The sequence below is a fragment of the Labrus mixtus genome, chromosome 19 (assembly GCF_963584025.1).
Source record: "Labrus mixtus chromosome 19, fLabMix1.1, whole genome shotgun sequence".
Lineage (NCBI taxonomy): Eukaryota > Metazoa > Chordata > Actinopteri > Labriformes > Labridae > Labrus > Labrus mixtus.
The window spans coordinates 6,865,069-6,891,487 of record NC_083630.1 but is presented as its reverse complement, the minus strand read 5'-3'; the positions used below and the strand labels follow the sequence as shown (position 1 = coordinate 6,891,487).

Genomic DNA, 26,419 nt, shown 5'->3' with positions numbered 1-26,419 from the left:
GTGTGTGTGTGTGTGTCAATATGTGTGCGGTTGATTTGTGTTTGTGATGCAATGCAGCTCAAGGGCATCTGGTAGCAGCATTTCACACTCTCTGTTAGCTTGTTGACGGTTGATCCAATCATATTTAATGAGTTTGCTGACAATTAACATTATAATTTGTGGTTTTGGTGGCTGTGCAGCCTTACTGCTCTGTATATCATGGGGAACATTGTTGTGTAGGATTCCAAAGCAAGGCAAAATCAAAGATAAATTCCACAAGTTACTGTGACAGTATTTATACCTGTCTTTATGCAAATCATTAGAAACTTGAGAGTTTTTTTTTTAAGCCTCCTATAGTAAGTTACGCTCCCTGTTTACAGCAAGCCTCATGAGTTTCTTAATCTTCCCATCAGTCAGGAGGAGGTAGAGCCAGTGGTGGGAGAGGACAGGTCCAGTTTTTGCTCATTAATTTCCATCTGATTTGCTCCAAGAGTCAAGCGTCTCTCAGATTCTGTCCATTAATCTGACAGTGGAGGTCCATCGGTGTTCTATCTGAGGCAGATCTCTCTAACACAGAAACTCAATCCTGCAAAAGTCATTTTAGAGAAGGGAGATTACTGGGCCGAATGACCTATTTCAGATGGAGGGTTTTGAATTATTTTCTAATGTTGTAGGCTTCCATTTTCCAAAGAAATTACATCATGAAATCTCATTCCAAAAATGACAACAGATATTTTGTTTTTATTAAATCGTGATTGGATACAATGAAACACAAAAGTCCAATACATTAGACTTGTATTTTGGCATCAGCAGCATTGTTTCATATCAAAAACTGGAAGCATTATTCCATATTCAAACGCATTTGGTGTCCCTTCAAAAGTGATTTTGCATGAAAAACTTTCAAAATGAGTTGATGGATCATTCTTGTTTTCATGTTTGTTATTTGTATTGCAGATACATCAGCATTAATCTGTATATGTTGCACATTGAGACTCCTTTTTTTGTTTGATTTTCCCTATATATTTTCAAAACACTCAATGAAGAAAGAAAGAAACACATAAATGTGAATGCATCGTGTAATACGCATTATGCCAATGAAAAAAACATCTTGCAAAGAAAAACATTTCATAACAAGCATGAATTATACTTCTGTCATGGTTTTAGCATGTAACAAAATATATTCAGATATTGATCAATGGTGGAAAGCATCTCAGTAAACCTTCACAAGTACTGCCCTTAAAGGTACAGCACTCATTTGTGAATTTTATATGTACGTTACGTTTCTACTGCACCCTACATGTATTTGGTTGATTGTTTAAGTTACTAGTTGTATGGATTGATATATTTTAAATACCCACAATGTGGCTTTGTCACATCATTATATAGTACACTTACCAATCAGATAGTACTTAATCCACCTACTACTGCCAACACATGGGTGCATTAGCAATTACATCCTGATAACAAACAAGATCATACTGTCAGGGGCAGCTGAGCATAAGAATGACTTTTCATTCACTTCAATACCATTTTGAACTTACAAGATCTTTGTCAGACCGTTCTTTCACTACTTTGACTTGTCGTTGTGTATAAAACAATATAACCATCAAAGGAGAGAGGAACGCTCATAGGTGGTTGAAGCAAAATTGGGGCCAGAGAAGCTTTGTCCTTCTACAAAGAGAGACAGACAGAGGGAGTCGGAGAGAAGGAAAAAAAAAGTGAGACAGACACAAGAAGGGAGGGAGGCCTGTCACCACACATAGCCGCTGACTGTCACTTTGCCCCTCTCTCTCTCTCTCTCTCTCTCTCTGGGCACCATGAGATCTGGACATTGCATGGAGAGAGAAATGCTTGGAGGGAGAGCAGGCGATTCGGACATGTGGAAGTTGTCAACCGATGTTGACCCCCTCTGTTTTCACATTTTTGTTTTTCTTTTAACCTTCTATCCACCCCCTGAGTCCATCCTTCTTTTTTTTTTTTTTTTTAATCCAGCCACATTTTTTCCCTCCCTCCTTCCTCTGTATCACTTTCCATGATTTAATGCATGATGTTTGCAGGCCTGTGTTATTGTAATAAAAACCTGCTTGTGTGCGTGTTTGCAGCCAACGTGTTTTATTGTGAAGAATTAAATCAGCGCCATATGCTATTGAGATGAGATTTAACAGTTCTGTGGTATCTTATTGCTGTTTATAATCAATGCTGTGCACCAAATAATAACAATAAATTCCTTCCAAATAATGTAGCCTTTTGGGACTTAAAGCCGAGTGGTGAAATCAACAAACTCCCCCAGCAATGGTTTGTTAATATTGAGTGTGTCTTGTTAAAATGTTAATGGGGGGATTCCAAGCAGATGATTTGGGCGTATCCAATGCACACACGCACACACGCACACACGCACACACACACACACACACACACACACACACACACACACACACACACACACACAATCTCTGAAACACTGCACATCCTGTATTCGTTACCCCTTCCACATCCCATTTCACCACAAACTTACTTTGCATTTTGGTGTCTGTTGTGGTGTGTGTTAGTGAATGTGTGTGTGTGTGTATCTACAATTTTTCAATGTGCTTCAGTGATCTATGGATGTATCTGCCAATGGAAGGGGATTTATGTCAGCAGAGATGTGTGTATACACACTGAAAGTGTTTATGTTTTGTTGTGTGTGTGTGTACCCATACAACCCCCCCAACCCCATATATGTGTGTGTGCGTGTGTGTTTGTGTGTGTGCGTTTAGGGTGATATCAAAGGAAGCAAACTCACTTGTTGACAGGAACTGCGATGGCCTGGAGGTAGAGCCACTGGCTGCAGTAATGCAGGTAGAGCCTCACAAACCACATCAAAGCCAGCAGCAGCATAATGAGGCCGAGCTGCCGAACGGAGCCACGCCAGCCTCTATGCGGCTGTTGTTGCCCAGGCAACGGTAGGCCCAGCTGGGAAGGTAGCATGCGGAGGGCCAGGCGGGCTCGGTCGGAGAGGCGTGAGGGGCGAGAGACGGGTCCAGGCAGCGCGGATCTGTTTTAGACAGAGGAGAATCCGACAGATCACGAGGACGACTTTTAAGTGTTTTCTTTCCTTTTTGCTTCATCCTCAAAGTTCACTCAAACAGACTTTTAGTCATTAAAATGTATGTCACCTGTAAACTGTCAAATATTCATTACTACAAGACAGAATTTGCTTTGGGGCCATTAAACTGAATCATGTTGTATTGTATCGTACTGTATACCTTTTCTCCCCATGTACTGTACCATATCCTATTGTATTTTATCACGCTGTGTCGTATTGCATCGCATCGAGCTGTGTCGTATCGTACTGTATCATATGGTAAGGTATTGTATCCTATCATATTTTATTGCCAGCTGTTCCTGAGAAAGGATGTGAGCTTAGGTATGATGGTTTAGACATTTTAAACATAAACGTGTTCAATGCTATGACATCAAGTTGACGTCAGCAGGTATTTATTTCAGCAGTTATGAACTTCAGGGTGAGTAAATGTTTTTGTTTTCTTAACATCAGGTTTATATTCACATGCACGTTTCTCTTTCTTTCTTGCAGAAGTATTCAGTAAATTACTGCTTTATAAATACTATATTTCCCTAATGTAGTATTTAAATCATCACACATGCACACAAATGTGCTCTCTCTCTCACACACACACACACACACACACACACACACACACATCACAAAGGAATCCCTTCCAGCAGTGCTCAGCCTCCCTCAGCACCTCTGCCTCCTCTGTGCCGCCCTTTGTCAAGCCTGCTCAACTATTCCCTTTCATATAGAGGGCACAGATGGAAGAGTGGAGGCGAGGAGAGGAGAGGAGAGAGGAGAGAGGAGAGGAGAAGGAGAGGAAGGAGAAGGGGAAGGAGAAGGAGAGGAGAAGGAGAGGAGAGGAGAGGAGAGGATAGGAGAGGAGAGGAGAGGAGAGGAGAGGAGAAGAGAAGAGACGATAAGAGAGGAGAGGAGAGGAGAGGGGGAGGGAGAGGAGAGGAGAGCAGAGGAGAGGAGAAGAGAGGAGAGGAGAGGAGAGGAGAGGAGAGGATAGGAGAGGGAGAGGAGAGGAGAGGAGAGGAGAGGGAGAGGAGAGTACACAACACAAGTAGTCACCAATGACCCCATATGGTCTGGTTGTGTTGTAATTAGCACACAGCTAACGTAGGTGTATACAGTGATGGTTAGCATCACATGGTGTGACTTAAGGCCTTTGCCCGTGGACATCCCTGCGTCTCACCACTGTGTCCCAGTACACAGTAGGAATTCACTTTGTAGTGTGTATCTAGGGAAAATGATACACTGCCTAAAGACGAAAAACAAAAAAAAGAATCAATTGTACTGCCCCCCACCACCACCAAATCATAATTAGGCTAGACTTTCATCAAAATGCAGCATTGTGTTTCTAGCTGCTCGTAATGCTGCTGAAATATGAACCGTCTCACAGTTACCTCTAAAACACAAAGAGAACATCTTTCGCTGTTCTTGTGAGGTGGGTGCGCTCTCTGAAGTGTTAAATTATTTGAAGTTATCAAGTTCCTCAGTGGATGCACATGAGAGCGGCGGTGTAGAGTACAGTACACATGGGAGAGCTCGAGATTCATTCAGAAAATGCTCAGTCAACAGTTTGTCCTGTTAAATATTCATAGCTTGGCTGGAATAAACTCGAGCACAGAGGATAAACATCTGTTGTAAAATCAGAAGTGTTGTTAAGATTTGAAGTTACTATATATCTCCTGTTTGAGGAATGATGCAACGTTAAAAAAGGAAATGAACATTGCATCATTTTTTTCATTAAAAGCACCATGAAACTTTGTGTGTAGAATGGGGTAAAAAGAACAAAATGACAGTTTCTATGATAATGGTATGGTCAGTTATGATTGCTTTAAAGTCGTTCTTGTCAATGTTTTGAATAAATGACTACATGATGCAAAGAAGCCTCACATGTTATAAAATGCCATCTCTTCAGGTCACCACAAAGAAAGCATTTCTGCTGTACCTTGATGTTGAAAAGTGTGCAATTAAACTGTCAAGTTTGTGTTTCTTCAAGAGTCTTCATTCTAACACAAACAGAAAGACTATAATATATGAAAAAAATCTGTCTTTGCTTCTCTATTATGATCTGTCGTGATCAAGGCGCTCCCTTTCTGTTCCAAGCTTTATCACTTCTTGCTTCACCGTGTGGTTTAAAAAAACTGCTTTTCCGCATGTCTGCAAAAGTGGAATTACAGAGTAGACAAAACAGCAGTGTGTCAGAGACACAGGCAAGATGCTACCCTGTCAAGTAACATTAAATGGAAACAGCAAATACAACCTGACGCCCGTCTTTCATGTAATGAAGATATTGATGATGCATGAAAGGGGTATTTTTAGACGTCTTCATGTGGCGGCGGCTTCCAAAGCAAACTGGTAACATGATGTGAAATCTGTTCTCACCACTGAATTGATTTCATTATGGCATCTCCAATTACAAAAGTACAATGCAGAAAAAAAAGGGAAGGCGGCGTGTGAGGGTTTTGGCTTTTTTTTTTTTTTCTGTCTCACAGGAACGCAGAATGTTTTTCATTCCAATATCACAGCTTGTCCCGTGAACAACTGATAGCATGTGGCATAGCGGCCCTGAGATTAAACTAGCCATTTAAACAGGCAAGAATTGGCACATAGAGCTGTACTCTAATTGTATTTTACATGATTCTGTGAAATCTGGGCCAGAAGCTGTTCACGTATTGTCTCACTTTTGAAACATTTGTTGTTCATTCCCATGTCATCAAACCTTGCCACCGATTGCAAACGCCTGTAAATCATATTTAACTAGCATAAATCTGCCAACTGATCGAGCAAGAACCATCTTGCTGACTGTCTTTTCCAGGCTGTGTCTCTAAATGTTGTACGGCATGACGACAAACAGGAGCTGTGGTCTTAAAAATAGCACAAAGTGAATAGCAAGTGCGGACAAGTATTAAACCTTTAAGATGCGGCTAGGGTAATGAGAGATGGAGGAGCGTAGGGAGGAGAAGCGTACAGTGGGGTGTTACATCTTAAAGAGCAGATTTATGGTGAGAAAGCTCCAGGGCCGAGGACGTTAAGGTAACCCTCAGAATCCCCTTGCATGGCCCCGATGGCTTAAACCCTGCAGTCTTAGGCCACTTAAAGTATTGGACTTATCCCTTTATTTGGGGGATTAAGTTATTTTTTTCCCGTCACTTTCGTATTTGGGCCACAGGCATTGTTTATAAAAGCACTAAAAGCACATGTCTTTTCGCACACAGTCGAAGAATGGTTTGCTATTGGGGAAAAAGAGGAAGCGCGGATACAGTGTGGAAATAGACTTAAAAGATTGACAGATAACGTGATTGTTTTCTCAGTGGCCAAAGTGCTGTGGTGATTATGGAAGTGTGATTATCTCAGGTGTCGAGAGATACCACTGAGGATACCTCATCTTTGTTTACATTTCATTTTTTGAAGAATGCTGATTTGTTCCTCATTGTATCTGTCATCTGTCTGCTATGAGTTACACAACCAGCTCCGTTTACAGGATCGGAATATAAAACATACAGATTTTTCAAGCTAATTGCAAGACACCTTTAGCTAGCTAAATGTCTTACCTGCGGATTAACATGACCTGGTTGGTGGAATGTGTCAGAGTAGGTAGCTGTTATTGAGGTAGCTAAAATATGTTTAGATGGTGATAGGTGTGCAAAACTCATGCACATACTGTATGCACAAAGAGTTGTTTGTGCCATGTGTGAACCAAAATGTATTATTTAACACTGGACCATGATCTTTTAAAAAAAGTAAACTTCAGCTTAAAGTTCCACATGGAGCACAAACACAGGTCTCCTGGGAAGAAAAGCTTCAAGGCTTGTCCGAGTAATCCTCGATGTGTAGCGTCAACACGATTACTTTACTGCTCCTGATCAAATCTATGATTCTAGACCACGCTTCCTCCTACCGAATACTCGCCATAGCCAACAACACAGACTATGGTTGGTTTTAAAAACTTCTGACTACTTCTGAAAAAAGTCAACTTCTGAACATTTGGTTTGCAGATTTGTTTGCACACATGGAGTTTGCAATAACTACATAGACACCTTTTTCTATAGTTTACAATGCTAACGTTTTGTATAAGGATGACTGCAAAGCCAATCCTTAAAGGCAGGATTGGTCATTTTCTCCAGATACACTTTTTAAGACTTTGGTTGAAATTGTCTTTGTCCTGACAGACATTAATAACTCATGTGCCCTGAAAAAGGAACGAAGAAAATCTGTAATCTGTAGCAGTTGCCACTGCCTCTGTGTACATTTCTATACTCTGAAGATGTAAGATCCAAGCCCATGTGTAAAATGTATTTTTATTATCTGTGTGTGGCATTAACATGAACAAATACTTACTGCGTGTATGCCAACCAGAGTTAACAACATGTCCACATGCCATGGTAATTCCCACAGTAGAAATAATTTTGCTTTCACTGCCTATTTACTGCACACACGCAGAAGCACAAAAGTTGACGTCATGACTGGCAAAAAGCTGGGCTTTGCACAGGTGGGGCAAATATAAAGCAGGAAGCTATGAAACTTCACAAAGTGGAAGTCACAAAGAAACTGACTCCCACAAGATGTATTAAATGATAATCATTGGTTACTAAACTGCTATCATTTTCCAAAGCACCTTGAATGTGGGTGTGCATAGAAACACGTCGAACAGAGCAGCACAATATGCCTGCAAGGCCTTTAGATAATTGAGTCATTTTTATATTATTTCAAGAGAAGTTTTATTTAGACTTAAAAATAGTAACAAAAAACAGAGAAATCTGCTTCTGATTTATCTTCGTGCATCCTGTTTCTCTTTCACTATCTCCACTCTTACATTTTGCGTGTTCCTAAAAAACAATTATTCCACCATTTGGGGGTTTTATAAGCAATTTTTAACAGAGACCCTGGCAAAGTGAAATACACATAAATGAGTTTCATTGACAAAATGGGAGCACAGTGGCAGGTATTTGGGATGTAGTTAAAGTACAATTATGGATGTGTGACTCAGCTGCAGAACTGGAGTTCAAAACCATACAATTAAAAGAGTATAATGATGCACAACCAAATTATCAGAATTATTTGCAGCTGACAGAGAGCGGAGGAGAGCATAATCAAAAGCATTAAAAAAAATATGTTCCACTTAATTAGGAATTCATGTTTGACTAATAGTTGGCTTCTCATTTTTACAATGTGAGGGAGGGTCTCACACGCATATACAAGCTTTCATTTTGCAATGGAAAAAGAAATCAGGTTGTGTGTTGTTGATCAGCCAGCAGTAGATGAGTTATAATGCTGACACAGACTCACAAACTGATGCATTAGTGATTAAATGAGATTTGTTTAAACAAACTGGAACACATGAAAGATATATTTGCATAATCATTTCATGACATCAACAATATCAAACTAAGGTCAAAACAATAAAAACAATGTGTTGATTTTTTTTTCTTTTTAGAATCAATCATATTACAAATTAATTATCTTGGATTCTTATCAATTATGCATTCAGTTCAAGAAATTGATCGCTAACTCAATCTTTTGCCAGGTGAAACTTCTGGGGTCGAAACAGGACAGGAAGTTTTGAAAACAAAAAGTCTGGTGAATAACCCCTGGTTGATTGGGATTTTGTTTCCTTTTTTCTCTATGTAATGAACAAAGAAAACATGACCTGTCCATTCATAAGGTTAAGAAATGTAGGAGGTTCCTGTTCATTTTGGAAAAGCCAAGCTACAGCCGTTTACAGCTTTAATGCTAAGCTAGCCAGCTGCTAGCCTCATACTGAAGTTATCATCTAGCGCTCAGCAAGAAAACAATTCCCAAAATGTTTACCTCTATCTTAAATGTACATAAAACAATTAAACGGTTTATTGGCATAAGGCTAATATCAAATCCTGTTTTTTCTCTCTTTATAAAACAAAGAAAAAGATGACGGTAGCTCTAACATGGTTTCCATGACACAAATAATGGCAACTCTATAGAGCGGGCGAGCCAAAGGATTGTTCAAGACTTCTAATTTGATGAGCGATTATATGACTACTGCTCTGGCCAAACAAATCCCTCTTACAAAAATATGTTTTGGCTTCCCCACACACCTTGGAATAGTTTGGGTGCATACACGAGGTAGCTGTTTCATTGCCATGCTACATGTGGTGTTTTTATGGACGCCTGACTTAGCACGAGAGAGGATTAAAACATGGAAATGGCAGGTCCCTTGGAGCGCCATAAACTAGGGTGGAAACATTTCAAATGTAGATGCACCTGGGATCAACAAACACACATGGGCTTCCCAGGCTCTCATTACATACACACAGCTACTACTCCTACCAACAATGAAGAACAGGTTGTTTCTTCCCCCTATAAACTTTTTTTTGGGGGGCAGTGAGAAAATATCAAAACACTGTGCCAATCAAATGATTAATGCACAACAACTATTCCCTGTGCTTAGGATATCTATTCATTCATCAATGTGGGTGAGGCTTAGAGGGAGGAGGGCTGTGGAGGCTGAGTACGAGCCTCCAGAGAGTTGCATCAGTATTTAAATGGATTTCACTTCTCTGACCTTGCCTCATAACTGCAGGACATTGTCACAAGAGAGATAGAAACAGCCAGAGAATGAGGAGGGGATGGAGAGTGAAAGATGGAGAAAATTAGAAGCAGAGAAAGTGAGATAAAGACCGAATTAATGGGACAGAGTTGGAGGGAGAGAAGAAATAATTATGAGCCAGGGAGTCTAGCTGTGTTGATTATGTATATGTGAAGTGAGCAATTAAGTGGGTGACTGACAAAATAAAAATAAAGCAAATTAAAGAAGGTTTTCTGTGCAAAGATGATGATCTCAAATGCCATCTATCATCAAAGCGTAAACGCATCGATAGCTTTCCAACCACTTATTCAAAGTACTGTATCTGTTCTTTGTCGTTTCATGCAGGATAAATCTCAGATTACTTTCAGGAATCACAATGTTCAGTTGTTTGCTACTCTGATTATAAATGTTTTCTGAGCATAAATGAGAATATGTACACTCCATACAAGTTCTGATACCGCTTTTTATCTTTCCTGATACCAAGTTTGATAGCTAGATTGAAGAATAAGTCAACACCAAGCACCCACCCAACCAATCAATCATAGATAGATTATTTATTTATTTTATTTTATCTGACCTTCAGTTAACCGAAGATTTCCAGTTGAGACACAATTAAATATTTTACAAGGGAGTCCTGGCCAAGACAGCAGCACAAAAGTTCCACAAGAATAACAGACAGAAAAAACATCAGACAAAAAAAATTGATTGATTGGTTTTAAAATCTTCTCGCTGTATCATCAGCATAACAATGGAACTTTGCATCAGGGACATTTCTACACACATTATAGATATACATAATAAATTAAATAGGACCCAATATGGACCCTTGTGGGACACAATTTTATATACTTAATAAAAACTGGACAATAGACTATCAGAGTGATCAATGTACAGAGTGATCAATGGTGTTGTAGGCCTTGTTTTTTTTAAATGCCACAGAGTATTCTTTACAGTCAATGGCTTTAAGTCTTTCATTAAAGACCTTCTTAGTAGCAGTGACTGTACCATGTTTCTTTCTGGACCAAGACTGCACGTCATGTAAAATGCCAGATTGTATTAAAAAATATTTTGACTTATTAGCCCTTTAAGTACCTTGGAAGGTAGATACCAATAGCTACCGGTATCAACAACTCTATCATACTGGACTAAAAAGCTGCTGTATAACATTTTTTTGGTTGCTATATTGCTGAAGTCCAGCTGCCATGACTGCACTGTATTCCATTCACAACAATGACACACTTTCTGATAAGGCTTCACCTTCGTTGTTTATGTTGTCCCACATACAGTATCTCATATTCTATATACAAATAAAATGTAACTCAAATGCTAACTGTTCATTAGGATGTGAATGAAATTATGGGTCAAACATTCTCTGGATCTTATAAACTTACAACAGCTACATGAGCACTGATGACATCATGCTCATACAAACAGAAATGCTACACTGTGAATCCAAATCTGATTACATCCTACAGCTTGTCAGTTATATTATTAGAGCTGCCTGTCAATGCTGTTTTCCTAAAAGTTCATGTTTATTTGCACAGGGCACAGTGCATTAGTGAATGTTTGTGCTACAGTGCATTAGCTAACATGTATACGAATGTAAAAATCTACTTGCAAGTTCTTTGGGGTTTGTTTGTTGACTTTCACAATCTTTTTATGTGTTCATGTCATACTGGAGAACAAATGATTACAGATGGAAAAAGAAGAGTGTCACCTCTGGCCTATACTTCTCTCTATCAGATACACACCGATACACACACACAGACGCACACACACACTACTCTCATGTGCAAATCAAACACAATCACTCATATGCTCCCACATATAGTTCCTGTCATTCCTTCTCTAGCCCTCCCCCTCGTCCCCCTTCATGTGTCTGTGGGAAACACGTTCATTTGACCTAGACCACCAATGGGACCACAGTCAGCTTTGACTGACACCCACATCACTGCAGATTAACCAATCATATCGCAACATTAGCCTGTCAGGGAGCTGACAGCTCTGATTTTCATAAAGGAAGCAGCACGTTGATTGTGTATGTGCGTCTGAAAGAGCCGAAGTGACCCAGGGCGCGTCTGGCCACAGAAAACCCTAACATGTGCACTTGGACCGCGGTTAGCCAGGGGCCTCTCTTTCACACATGCATGCTCGTACTCGTGCACGCACACACGCAGACACATTCCTGCCCCCTCAGCACAGGAAAGAGCCCTGGAAAGCACTAGAGACCCAGAGGTGAACAGCACTGCCATCTCCACCCACCTCTCCTACCAGCATTACATCAGAATTGATTGACCCTTGCACTGAGTTGTGATTCGGAGCTGCAGTGTGCAGGGGATTGACAGCATGGAACTACTTGTTATTTCAGGTGGTTTTCTCTTTTTGTTTCTGTCTGTTACTGCAGGAAAAACTCTCCTTCTCTATATGATAATTAATGCTGGATGTAGGATCATTGCATATAAATAGTTGCCAGTGTATTTAATACTGTAAACCAATGCATATTAGCTGTCCAAGCTGTACATTAAACTGCTAATCTTACACTTGAGCATGTATACTGCATCAAACAGATGGAGGGCACAGAAAGACATGAGACAGACACATAGTGAGTGAGTGCTCTGATAGGCTCGGTTGGGGTAAACGGGCGGAGAGGATTGTTGGTCCCCAACGAGGCGAGCTAACTGGGGGAAATTAGGTCAGTGTGTTCCCTCTGACTCCACAACAAGAACAGGCTGTGCATGAGTGTGTGTGTGTGTGTGTGCGTGCGTGCGTGCGTGCGTGCGTGCGTGCATGTTTGTCGGTGCACCTACCAAAGCTCCATTCTGCACAACTTATATGCTTTGAAGGTCTATGAGTCTGTGTGTTCTTGTACACTACCTGCAACATGTTAGTGAACATTCTGTCAAAAGATATTCAATAAAAGTGATAATAATTTCCTGCATAAAGTGTTTGACTGGGACATATAATCCATGATGCTAAAGCATATTTGTTCCTTCACTCCTAAGAAAATGTGGATGTAACTGATCATAATACAGAAATTCTGCAAAGATATAAACATATAAAGCGAAGTGAAATGTATCCCGTTAAAATAGAGATACAGGCCTTCACAATAAAAGCTTCATGGGGAAAGATGGAGTCAGTTCTGCTGTCATTTGGCCTCCAGAGGATGTGGATGCTCTCCTATTCCACCTACCGCTCAGCTTTGTTTTTGCTCTGTCTGTCTCTCTCTCTCTCTTTTCATGTCTGCTGATCAGGAGAAGTCACACATACTATAATTGATATGAGATTTAGGGGGTATATTTTAATGTAATTAGAATCTTCATAATTGGACTAATTAGATCTAATTGCTATGTGAGAATGACTTTGATTAAAACAGGTTTCTCTCTGCAAAACCTGAGCAGAAACATTAATAGGTGACATTGGTGAGACGCAGCGCTGAAGCTCTTCTGCAATAATCAAGGATGCGTGAAAATTAAAAGTTTGCAACAGAAACAACAGATTTTTTATGAGAGGGATTGTTTTATACAAAATGTGATGTGTGAGGTGTAACAAATATTCAGTTCATAGAGTATGTTTACCTTTTCTGGACGTTTAGACCAAACCATCCTAAAGCATTACATTGGCCATATCGAATTACCATATTGAGTCAGATGCTTTGATTTTACTCAGTGCTATTCTGTGAGAAAAAGGTTGGTTAAGATTACACTTGTAGACATCAAATAAGCTGGAAGGTCGGCAGGAGTCTTTCATGCATGTTCAAACAGACAGCAGCAGCTTATGAACTCAAGAAAGAAGAATCATTACCGGCCTATTTTCACAATCTTTTTCATTTGCACAGAATTGACTTGCATTGTCAATACGTGCAGAAAAAGCTGTACTGTGCTGTCTTTGAAATTGAAATGTTATTGTTTACGGTTATAATGAATTTTTTGTTTTGTATTTGAGGTTGTCAACTGGGAACTTCTGGTGAGTTAGTCTAAAATAGAACATAAGGGAATTACGTAGAGAACATAATTAATGGGAAGAAATGTGAAATTACAGAGAGAAAATATAATATACAACTAATAGATTAAACTATTGGTAGCCACACATATAAGAAGATCATTTCATTTTGATAGATTTGGTTAGTTTCATAAAAGTTTCACCTACAGTGACAGCCTGCAATGCACGTATATGATATTAACTCAAACTACATATTGTTAAAGACTGTACCTGCTTCATTACAAAATAAAAGTGCTGAACAATTATTGTAGAATGAAAGGCTTTGGATTGTGACGTTCTGTAAATAAGTGAATAACGTTAAAGACATTGCCAAAACTTTCCAAACGAAATCTTTTTATTTGTTAGTGGTTGCACCGTTAAGCATGAGCATCTGATTTGCAGATTTGTGTGTCGGGACGCCCTATGAGAAATGTGAATGAGCTCAGTCTCTTGTGGCTCAATAGATGGCAGTAATATCCCTCAATCACTGCAGCAGGAATCCTCATCCCACATTAAATACATGTATACACAGAGAGTGAGGCGCGCACACACTGTACACACACACACAGTCAAGGAATGATGCACATAGAACACACGCACGCTCGCACGCACACACACACACGCACGCACGCACGCACACACACACACACCCACGCACACACACACACACACAGACACACACACACACACACACAAAGATACAAACAGAGCTCTCAAAATGCCAGAAGAGATGGAGATGACATCATTAAGGCAGCAAAAATAAGAAATCTGTAAACAATCCCTTTGGTCTGCATCCCCAGGTGATGTAGAAGAACCCAGAGTAAGTCAAACAGCACAGTGGGGGAGATGGGTGAGGGTATACGACTTTGAGATTTCACTGTCTTTAACTTTATTCTGAAAGCCAACACTGGCACTGTATCTCTCTAATGCTCTGATTAGGCAAGGGCGAAAAAAGGCGCCTTTAGCTCAGAGATACTGTAATGTGTGTACTTGTAAAGATGAAATCAATAGCAGCAGCACCTTCACAGGGCATGAGGGAACCGCCAGGGCTCCGACTCAATACAATCCGTACCTATAACTGACAGAAACGTCTCATCTCGCCGAAACCCCGGCGACTGCTTAGAGGAGAAAAAAGCAGCACTATGAATAATCGTGAAAACCATTTAATTGTGTCCCTTTGTGTGCAGCCTGCCCGGGTTTCTGTGTTCGTTTTGTATTCACTCTCCCTCCAGATAGTCCCTGTGTCGTCATTTGTTGGCAGGATACGCTGGTAATCATTTGAATTCCCCCAGTATGTTCAGAAGATGTCAGGGAGTAGTCTCTGATCTTGTTTAATATGTGACCAGCAGCTATAAATTACCAACTCCCAGAAATGAGGAAACATGGGTACTTTTAAATCTCCAGGGAGAGCTCTCTTTTAGTCTCTTGCACTCACACTCTCTCTCTCTCTCTCTCTCTCTTTCTCTCTCGTTCTCTCTCTCCCCCCCTAGTGTAGCAGTGTGTGTGCTGATCCCCTCCCCTTAATTTACTTGACGTTCAAATAAAAACAAATACCTGTGACTTTTTTGTTGAAATAAGCAATTTTGCTTTTAGCCTATTTTGATGCTCCATGGGCATACAGTGCTGTACCTCATTGCTTTTAACACATTTGGCCGAGGTGTTTTTTTTTTTCAACGCAGTGATTCCTGCTTTTTTTTTTATATATATTTCATTCATCCCCGTTTTTTCATTAAATGAAATGCTGTAAGCCACAGTAAAGGAGGAAAACAACATTTTCAAAACCTCTTTTGTTGCATGCAGAGGAGTGGGAAACACATATAGCACATGATGACAGAGAAGGTTGAGCAGTGTTTGATATGTAAAAAACAATTTACTTTGTATAAAATGAACCTGTTAATCTGAAAGTTCAATTCTCAAATTACATATTTAAGTTAATTTTTTCTGTATTGTTTTACAGATTTAAGTAAAATTAATAAAAAATCCAGAAAGTTCAGATGTAATCAAAGCACAAATTGACCTTTTTTCAGAATGAATTATGAACTTGAAGCTCTGTCGGAAATTCCTAACAAACTTCTCTCATATTTTTGACTTTCTGTTTTTGTTAAGGGCAGATTAAGCCATGAGGCTCTGCAAATCACTTTGCCTGCGACTTGTTTATGTTGACAAATTACAAGTGAGCCGTACAAGATTAAAGTAAAAGCAGCTGCAAACTCATTTAGTTAGGATTTCCCCTGAAACACATGTGACTACTGTATCTTTATCTGTACGCGAGGTGCACATTTTGTTGTCAGCGTGTGTCTGCTCGTTTCCGTGCACATCACTGTCTGTGAGGAACACACATCAGTTGTCACCCACGTTTTCCTTTTTTTTTCTCCTTCTTCTTCCTCCACGTTTGAATTTTGTGAGACTGAGGCGGGATAATGAGTGGTGAGACTTACTGTAGGGAGAATGTATACTCCTCCATCTCCTCCGCGGAGAGGTTCTGCATCTTCTGTTTGTCTGCCTGCCGTGGCGGTGCGCTGCTGCCGCTCATGCTGGGGCCGCAGCTATTTGTCTTCTTGATTGGCTTCTTCTGTGAGGAGCAGAAATCGGGGGGGGGGAACACATGCGGATGTCATTTGTAATCAAAGCAGGAAACAGGCCTCTGAATTTATCTTGGGGGATGCACACGGTGACGGTGACAGTGACAGTGTGCGTGGCACTTTGGAGCCTCTCCTATATCTCAACCGCGCCTCAATTGACACGAGACAAGAACGACGGCAAAATCGCATACGGCACGCCATCATTCAAGGCGAGTTCATTTGGGGAACATGCAGTACAGTGAGTGTGGTGTTAAATATGTGATATTTGAGCAGCTGGCACTGTTTTTTCCACACAAGTCGTTTACTGTCATCGTCATAAACACAGTCAAATGGAGTTAGGAAGTAGGGTTTTAAATATTTCACCGAGGTACTTGGGAGCAGATATTATTTGTTAAGCCGCCAACATGTTAACGGCTTGCTTTCCCTGGCCCTGTCAGCCCTGCCTGTGTTGCCCTTGGGTGGGCTTAGTGCCTTCCTGCTTGAAGTTGTGAAATACTCGCTGATGTATGTTAATGAGATCCACAGTTGGAATAAGCAGCCCTTCTCTTTCTTCTACCCCTGTCTCACTCTACCTCTCTCCATTTCATTTTCCCATCTTTTCCTCTCCTCCATTTCTCTCTCTCTCGCTCTGTTTCTCCCTCTGAGATAAACTAGGCCCAGGAAGTAGTAAATGGGCAAGGCCCCATAAAAGCTCCATCCGTTTTCACAGGGCAATCTTTGCCAAAGCAAGCTTGGATTCCAGAGTGATGATCACAATAAAACGGTGGAAAGGAGCGGGTGAGAAAGCAGGGAGAAAAAAGAAAAAAAAAAGCAGGAGATATATAAACCGCAATGTTCTCCGGTGTCTCCCAACAATAAATTTAATGCAATACCTTAAGAGCGGATTCCGTATATAGCTGGATTCCTGCCCTGTGGGCAAAGTGGTCGCCTGGAGAAAATTCATTTTAATTAGGGCTGCACTGCAGGTTGAAGGGTTGAAATCTGATCCCTAGCGCTCCCAGGCTGGGGCAGGTTGGAGATCACTCCACTTAATCATTAGACAACTGGGTTCCACACCACGACATTTGACAGAGTTAGCGAGGTTTTAAAGAAAGGGCCAAGAGGAAAAGAAAAACAGGTCTGCAGAGAATGAGGAGAAATAAAACCTCATATCAACAAACTCATTTATTTAAGAGGTCATCACTGATTAATGGCAGTGTTGTACATCGGCAGAAGTAGGTAAGTAAGAAAAAAGTCTGTTTAGGGCTAGAGGAGAGGTTATGAGGGGAGGATGTGTATGTATGAAGCAGACAGAGGCTTGTTCATAAGCTTAAACTACCTCAACAATAACATCACAACAACAAGAAGCCACAGCGGAGGCAGGGGCGGACCGACAGGCAACAATGCCAGATCAGCACACAGAGTCATTTTACAATTACCACTTCAAAGTATGGCAGGTAACATGCAGGCTTTGATTAATTTAGCTTAAGTCCTCTGTAGCACAGGAAGAGGCGTGTTTAGAGCGGCTTGGAGGAAGAAAAAAAAAAAGGCAGGCCTGGCTGGCTTTGCTGATTTCACAGAATTTGAGCTGCTTTGGCTTGTCAAGCAGATCAAAACTGGCTTTGAAGGCTGAAAAATACCTGTTAGTGTGAAATGTATTTTGACAAATCTCAGATAATAAGCCGGGGAGGTGTGTGTAGGGGTGCAGAGAGGGGCGGGAAAGGAAGGGAAGGGGAAAGCGGAGAGGGTGCTCATTTCCAGGGTGGGAATACTTTCTCTTAAATCACAGAGTTACCTTGTAGTGAATCCCACCCTCCGCTTTCTCCCGGCATGGATCGCTCTTCTCGCCCATGTTTCCAGAAATGGCTCCCGAGGACGAATTCTTGCCTGCATCCCAAACACAGAAGTTATGTGCAGTGAGTGTGAAAAAGAAAGAAAGGTTCATGTTTGTTTTCGTTTGCAAACCACATCTGGCAATCATAATGAGGCTCAAGGGTGGTTCAGAAATATTTATATCAGAAAAAGCCAAATGATTGCGAGTGTACAGTTGTTTAAAGTACAGCTGAAATATCCAAAAATGGTAATAATGGAAAATCAAATTCAAATTGAGAAATGCAATTTTTAAATAAAAGTCAACATAACCTTTTGTCGTTAATGCAACTTTGGAAAAAATGAAGAAAGTCTATTCTTTGCTTCTCAGAATAAATTAGAAATGTTGCTTTTCTTCTCCTAGGCAGGTAGTAAAGATGTTTTGGTTGTCTATCTGGAGACTTGCAGGAGCAACAAAGGCTGACTTTTTATTTTATTTTTTGTAGTGTTAAACTAATGGAGCCCCCACTGCACAGTCATCTTTGTCTCCCACAATCTCAGAGCTGAACCTCTCCAGCCTCAATGCAGTAATGTATGCAATTAGAAATGATGAAAAATCGAAAAAGAAATTAAGTTTGGTTGTAATACATTTTCCTTTTCTTCTCTTCTTGGGAACATTACTTTTGAAGTATTTTTTCATCCTGACCCTTTTTTTCCCCTTTCCTCTCTATCTGTCTCACTCCTTTTTTTTTTTTTGCTGTAATTTAAATGGTAAGCCGCCAGATGTGTGTCTCATGCTTGAAGAGTCGGAGATCTGCATTATTTAGCATATTAACATTCACAGAATTTAAAAAAGGGTTCCTGCATTGCCTGGAGGTTGTAATTAAGTAAACCTTAGCTTGATACATGTAAAAATCTCACTATGTGAAACTTTTTTTCTCCCCCCGTGGAACCAGTCACATCTATATAATACATATGGAAACCTCTGCGATGATATAATTTCTCTCTTGCTGCAGGATTAAATATACCAGTAATAACTTAAATATAGGCGACACATAAGAAATCCTACCGGCAGCTAAGATTGACTTAGATGGCAGGAGGAGTCTGCTCAGTGCTATTTTTAAAAGACTCTGAAATCAGATTTCATCCTAACACAGATGTAGTTTTTAATTACCACCGCTTTGCAGGAATAAACATTTGGAGTGCCTACAGTTACAAGGTAATAAGGTTATATGCATGCTGTTTCTCGAAAAAAAAAAAAAAAATCCACAAATTCTACATTTTTTTCTACATTTCCACGGAATTACTTCATGCTCGACTCAGTGTCAAATTGTGTGATTCCTATAATTGCACCAGTCAATTTTTCTTGTGTAAATGTTGTAAACATTACACAATGCCTAGACTTTGTGACTCCATTTATTTTTACGGTCTGAAATTCCAAAAATAAAACATAAAACTTAAGCAAGATTGTCATAAAGAAATAAAGATATGGCACCGAACAAATTAGGTTAATTGTACTTCATGATTAAATGTTAAAATAATGTGAGACCTTCACAATTTTTTCAATGTCGGAGACGATTTAAAAAGAAGGAGAAGATATACTTTATTAAATTCAATTTGAACTCACCACGATTTACCAGAACCTAAAATACAAAATATTTTTGCTAACTTTTAAAACCTCTAAAATCAACTTTTTCACTCAATTTGAGGTGCTTCATTTTAAAAGTTCATCATTTATATTGAGCAAAAACAGCAGAGTACATGTGTGTTGGTGCCCACAGTGCAAAGCAGCCCTTGGCCAGACTTTTTTGCACAGACACACAGATACACAAACACCTCCCAATCTATTAGCAACAACAACAGCAAGTTTGGATTTTCAGACTTGGACCACCATGGATTAGGATGCTTTTTAAACTGCACAGCCACACACACATACACACTCTACACACAAACTCATTACAGAAGGCCCTGCTTGCTAATGCACAGACGCTGTGGAACCAGAATGAGTGCGGAGGCAGCATCAACAGCTTCGACATCATCGACAGCTGAGGGCTACGTCTATGAACTCGGAGCGCTGGAGTTGCCACAACTCCAGCCTCTTCGGGCACTCAAGGCCAACAACACTACTTGTTATCCCCCCCCATGCTCTGAGCTGTGTTTAGTCCACCACACACACTTATACTCCTCCACTGCACACACTGCATTGACACACCCACACACAGAAAGGCATGCAAACAAACATATTAATATGTAAACACTTGCATACATGCTAAAACATTGTCCAAGGAAGAAAAATACAAATGAGTGTACCTCACAACTGCAACACACCTCCTTTCCCTCTTGCATTCACACAAAGCAGACGAAGGAAAGAGAAAAGCCTGAGGGCCGTAACTCTGTCCAGACCCCATCACTGTGTTAGCGCTGAGATGTAACCAGGCTGCGATGGCGGCTCTTGCACACCTAGGCCCCTAATTGCCTGATGACTGGTCCAAAGGTACAGAGGGATTGAAGGTCAGTGACTCATGGATTACCCCTCAATCCATGTTGGGATTTTTTTTAAGGTTGCTATGATACTGCAAGGACTTTGTGTCACTTTGCACAAGAGTAGATATATATATATTCTATCTAGTTCATTTGATGACAATAACAGACACACAATTCAGGCTCATATATTCATATTTTCATTCCAACTACAGAGGAATTCAAAGTCAAATCATTGCTGTCAAATTTGTTTCATCGCCACAAAACTGGGAATCCCCTTATTTTGGAGACAAGACACTGTCACCTTTGGGTGTGTTTGTGCCATATGCTTTGCATTTGTCCCCCATTTGAAGTCCTCTAGGCTTGTTTACTACACCCACTGTGAGGGTTTGCATGTGTATACCCCACAACAGGCTTCAAAGGTTGAATGCATCCGTTTTGGAATCCGGACATTGGTGCATTAATCGCCGGGATGCACAGTGCGACTGATTGAGAGGGTATGATGTAACATTGTGGTTTGCAACACTGATGACTGGGTCCGGCCTGGAGGGGAGCACATCCCGAAAGTGCAGGGCAGCACTCCAAAGAAGACATTAGATGAGGAATCCTCGAAATCAGCATGTGTGCTCAAGGGGATGGATGTTACGATGCATTTGAAAAAAAAAAAAAAAAATACGAAAAAAAAAGTCAGAGAAAGGAAGCAGTGATACAGTTATGGCAGAATCATCTGCGTGCTTACAGTGATCCACTAAAGGCGATCATGAAACAAGACACTAATCTAATTAGTCATTTGGGTTCAAACAAACCCAATGTAACTAGATCATTCAGCTAATGTGAAAGGTCACTTAACCCAGCGAGCCTCCAGCTCATCTTTGTGTTAAAAAGCCAAATTCACTCCATTATGCTTGGACGACTCAAGCGAGGTAAATCTGAATTATGATCATCCAATTACAAGTCAATCTGAAACACAGCAAAATCGATGCCCACACAATAGCTCTCTCACAATCTTGTGGTATTTCTTGTTGATGGAAACCTGTCAGAGTTATTGTCTTGTGTGGGGTTGTGAGGTTTTTGTTCTGTAATAGACACTTCACTGCACACCCTGATTTCTTCTACAGGGATTAATTAACTTTAGGCCTCAGGAATACAAAACTTTCTGTCCCACTGTCAGGCTCTGCTGTGTGTATGTTATCACATTGACAAGGGGTCTCCATATACTCGTCCTGTTCCTGAGACAAATGGGTAATGAGGAAAATCCTGGCGTCACATCTGGAGAGATGGTGTTCTCTGCGCGGCACACATCAGAAACAGAGAGGCATGAAATGGAAAGGAAAACCCCCAGACTTGACAGAGGACTCAGGAACAGGGCATAATTTGTTCTTCTTCTCCTCGCTGAATTGGATTTCCATTTTTGGCTGGTTTAAAGTTGTCCGTTCAATCGCTCCCTTCAACCTTGACGTAATCTCCCCCATCTGAATGCCATAATTCGCTCCAGAGGTAATGTAAAATGAACAGATCTGTATGCAAATGAGAAGAAACGTCAGGTCGGCTTAGGGTTTGGCGTGGATGAGGTGTTGTGGGGGACACCTTTTGATCCGGTAATACGGATCGGGTTCACTTCCAGAGCAACCTCCTCACCTGGCTATGAGAATGTGTGTGCGCTGACATCCACGTCGGTGTGTGAGCCCCAGACCTGGTGCCTTTTTCCTCGTGTGGAACATAAATCTCCCATAGTGAGTACCTCCCTCCCTTCTTCTCTCTCCCTCTTCTGGAAAGGCAGTCAGTTCGTTGGGGACACTTCCCTTGTGGGCGTTAGGATCTCTGTGGGGGGTCACAGGTCAGTCGGCGGAGGAAGCGACAAGCTGTGAAATGTAAAAGACCAATTTCTTCCACATGTTTCAGTGCTGGGAGAACACTGCCAAGCTGTCAGCCGGCATCACGTTTAAAATGGGCCAGGGTGCTACCCAGCAGACCTGTCACAACTCATTTGTAATTAAAAAGCCTGTGTGATGTTTAAAGCAGAGCACCCCAGAAACTTTTGAGGACTGTTAAATAAAGATGAGCTGTGCGTGCAAAAAAAAGGAAAAAGGAAAAAAAAGGGGAGGATGTATTAATAACAAAGGAGCTAGCCAGTGCCTTTGTAGACGATCAATACCAAATGAGCCTGAACTTGATTCCTGGCAATGGCTGGGACTCCAAACTAGTGCAGTATATCACCACAAGGAAATGGATCCAAATGACTATTAACAGAAGCCATTAGGTACTCCTAAATGTGGTTACAATCATGGTATGACCTTGCCTGGACCACCAAATAAGCACGGTAACCACACTGATACTGAAAGTTAATAAGTGCATCTGACGGGCATACTTAAACTCTTTCAGAATCAACTTGGAGCTTATCCCAAAACCACTCTTAAAGAAAAGCAGGGTAACAACAGTCTATCACATGACTCAAATATGGAAACATAATCGTATTCACATCTGGAAATGTAGGTTTCTATTTAACCTGACCTGCATGTCCTGGGACTATAGGGGGAAACCAGATCACCCGATCAGGAAAAATAGCCAAATTGCCGAAGAAACATGCACATTCAACTCAGAAAGATCATTCTCTGTGTGTAGCACCACTGACCATTGAGCCAATGTGCTGTTTGTAGAATGATGCAGTTGTTAAATTAAGAAATTTACTGTGTTGTAGTTCCTGTAAAATTACACCAAATGATGGAAATCAAATCTGAAATTTGGGTTATGGGACAAAGAACTGTTTTTCAACACCTGAGGTTGCCGCTTGATTACGGATCGTAAACCAAATGAAAACAGCTGAAGGGAACGGTAAAGAAGTGAGATATCTTATGTCATGAGGTGCATATTCCTTTTGACTCCACAGCTGAAACGTCTCGTTGTTGTTTTAAAACAAATGAGACATTCATAGGAGCAGCAGTGTTGTTCTTTTCCATGACTACTGGTGGACACTGTGGAGGCTTGCAGTATCTATGGTGCGCCCGAAGGGACAAAAAACTATGCGATCAATGCAATTCAAACATGAATGCATTCATTTCTGACCTTAATTAGTCACGATTAACAAGTTAATGCTGACAGCCCTAATATATACGTAATGCTGAATTTAAATGTGATTAATGTTCTTAGTTTATATAAAGCTTTCTATCATTTCATCATACTGAAAGAGGTTTGTTTACTTATTGAAGTCATGGTTGTATGATCAAAAAGCTTTATCTTTTTATGTTACAACCCTATCAGCTAGGTCTATCAGTGTCATACTTGCTGCTCAAACATTTGCTTGAACCAACACTTGTGCTACAGTGTATCTGTTGGGTTTTTACATATAATCTAACTGAGAAAACATTCTTTCTTTGATGTCACTTCTGTCTGTCAAGCTCGGCCCACCCAGCCCTCCCCTCAAGCAAATTCACCTCAGAGGAGAACTGCGGAATAAGTGAGGCCTGCCAGTCTTCCCGTCCCAGTGCTGGTGACATTAGGGTGACATTTTCTCCCCACTGTGGCATAGTTGGGGGGTTTTAACATTGGACCCCTACCTGGCAAAGATGAGGAAGAGCAAGCGGAGTCAGCTGACAGGTGGAGCGGAGACCCCCGGTGAGAGTGTACCACAGCAGGCTCTCCTGCTCGGCTGCTGGGGCCCGCATGCGGCTGCTGCTGGGGATTTAACTGGGACTGGGGGTGGATGAAATGGGGACGGAGCTGGGTTTGTGACAGGGGTTGAGGCTGGTGTGGCAGTTGGCCTTGGGGTTGATCGTATTGCACCACAGGTTGATGGTTAGCAGAAGGGATTGACAAGGTGATGCAGCGCTCTGGCCCCCCAGAAGGAAACCTCTTAATCTGAAAAACAAGGAACCAAAATGTAGTGTGTAAGAGGTCTACATATGGGTTCAGTGAATATTATTATTACCTCTTGACGCCAATGTTATCAGCAGTTATTATTCACAAAATTCCATGTATTGCATCACTGTTGTTTAGGGGAAAACAGCATGTCTGTGTAATTACACTACAGGTGTAAGTGATCAAACTGCAGACATAAGCAACTATTCAGATTTAATTAAATTTAGACAAAGCATTAATAGTTTTAAATTTGTACATCCGCATGTGCTGAACAGCCGCAATAAGTGCAAAAAATGTTATCATCGCTGAGAAATCAAAGCATCTGCAGTAATGATAATGTTGTAATACAAACAGCATGTCGGAGTGGAAGGGACACATAAAGACACAAACCCAAGACAGAGAGCTTTGTTCTGGCTTTTTAATTCAATTAAGATGTTTACTAATCTAATCAATGCATCAGCTCAAATGCATCCGGAATCGCTGGGTTTAGATGTGGTTCTTGTTTGCTCTCTGGGGCCAATTTCCAATCGCTCTGTTAAAGCTTTTTATCATAGAAAATACAAAAAAATCTTTGTACCCAGATCCACCATCCTGCCTCCCAAATAATAGAGGCTAATAAGAGGGAGGGGGAAAGACACAAACACACAATAAATACATTTACACGCATCCATAAGTCATATCAGAAGACTATTCTAAATCTAAAATGTATACAAATAGACAAGCTTCTCCATAAGACACACGCATGCACATCTTTTCATAACTGCACGCGCATGCACACACCTGGAAGTACAGGTTGCACAGCCAGTGGTCTAAATCAGAGGAAATGAGGGCTTCAATTTCTTTAAACCGGTCCACTTGTCTGTTTGGTTCCCCTCTGAGCAAAGGGGTTTTAAACCTGAGACAGTGACATAAAACCAGCAACAAAACAAACACATGTATGATTTCATGAAATGTGTGAGGATTTTGGCTGGCCGTCGTAGCGGTTAAGTGGCCTAAAAATTATTTACAGTACAAACTCCTTATGTTCCAAAGGCTAACTTTTTTCTTTTTAGACACACCTCCCTTGGACCTGTCCGAGGTTCAGTCCACAAACAGGAAATGCGCCCCATGCTATCACCGAGCTGACGTGGCTGCGGTGCCCTGGGAGTGCGATCAGCTGAAATACCAGGACCATGGACGGAACGACCTCACAGGCTGCAGGTAAGATCTGCAGACACATGGGAAGACACAGAAACACTTACAGTTCATCGCACATGCCTGAAGGCACACACACACTAACGTACGCACACATACACATAAATGAAGCCAATGACAAACAGACACACAGGAGGGTAAGACAGGACAGGAGCCCTCAGGGAGCAACTTAATCTACATCCTAGACTAAAATCCTCTTTTAACTTATTTCCATGTTCTTGAAGAGCCATCTTAACTGCCATTCATACCCGTCCAACTCAGCAAATTGCCTTAAAGGAGATGTTGAAGTGATAAAGACTGCTGGAATCAAACTGAGGGTGGAGGAGAAGGTTGGATTCTTGTTATATTCCCTGACAGTTACTGAATTTCCGATGCGTCGAGGCCTCCATAAATCACGCTGATGTTATTAAGGGTATCTTCCATGGACCAAAAAGTGTTAGTGCTTAGCAGTTGATGGCAAACACATACATCCTTATTTACCCAGAGAACAGTGGGTTTGCTTAAAAAATGAACTGACAGTGAGGTGTGAGCCACTTCATCCATCATCGGGTGGAAATATTTTATTCCTTTATTAGTTGTAATGGAAAACGCAGGGGACTTGTTTTAACACATAAATCATGTGTATCCCCCTCCCACCACCCCTGATAATCTGAATTTGGTATGCACCTGTGCAATGATGGGTAGTAGTGTCTGACTTCGGACACAAATTTATGGCATAATATCACGGATTATGGATATTGAGGATATTTCACATTATTCATTTACTGTAAGAAATATGACCTGCATAAATAGTAATTTGTGTGCATGCGTGTGAGGTGCCTGCTTGCACACACATGCTCTTGTTTGCATGTACAGTGAATGTACGAAGGGTTACGGTGAGACTGGATGATATACTTAAGAGGTTGTCTTATTGCCTCTGTTTTCTGAACAACA

At 40.9% G+C, this 26,419-nt stretch overlaps 1 protein-coding gene across 1 annotated transcript in view; it reads right to left on the bottom strand.

Moving 5' to 3' along the window:
• The window catches only part of ofcc1 (orofacial cleft 1 candidate 1), a gene marked incomplete at its 5' end in the record, with an annotated part of 74,232 nt that overhangs the window by 28,524 nt on the left and 19,289 nt on the right, over window positions 1-26,419 (bottom strand). Inside the window, 6 exons of the mRNA XM_061065117.1 lie at window positions 2,762-3,013; window positions 16,025-16,158; window positions 17,943-18,034; window positions 23,992-24,292; window positions 25,073-25,187; window positions 25,351-25,499. Of these exons, the coding sequence (XP_060921100.1) occupies window positions 2,762-3,013; window positions 16,025-16,158; window positions 17,943-18,034; window positions 23,992-24,292; window positions 25,073-25,187; window positions 25,351-25,499 (1,043 nt within the window). The remainder of the gene's footprint in view (window positions 1-2,761; window positions 3,014-16,024; window positions 16,159-17,942; window positions 18,035-23,991; window positions 24,293-25,072; window positions 25,188-25,350; window positions 25,500-26,419) is intronic.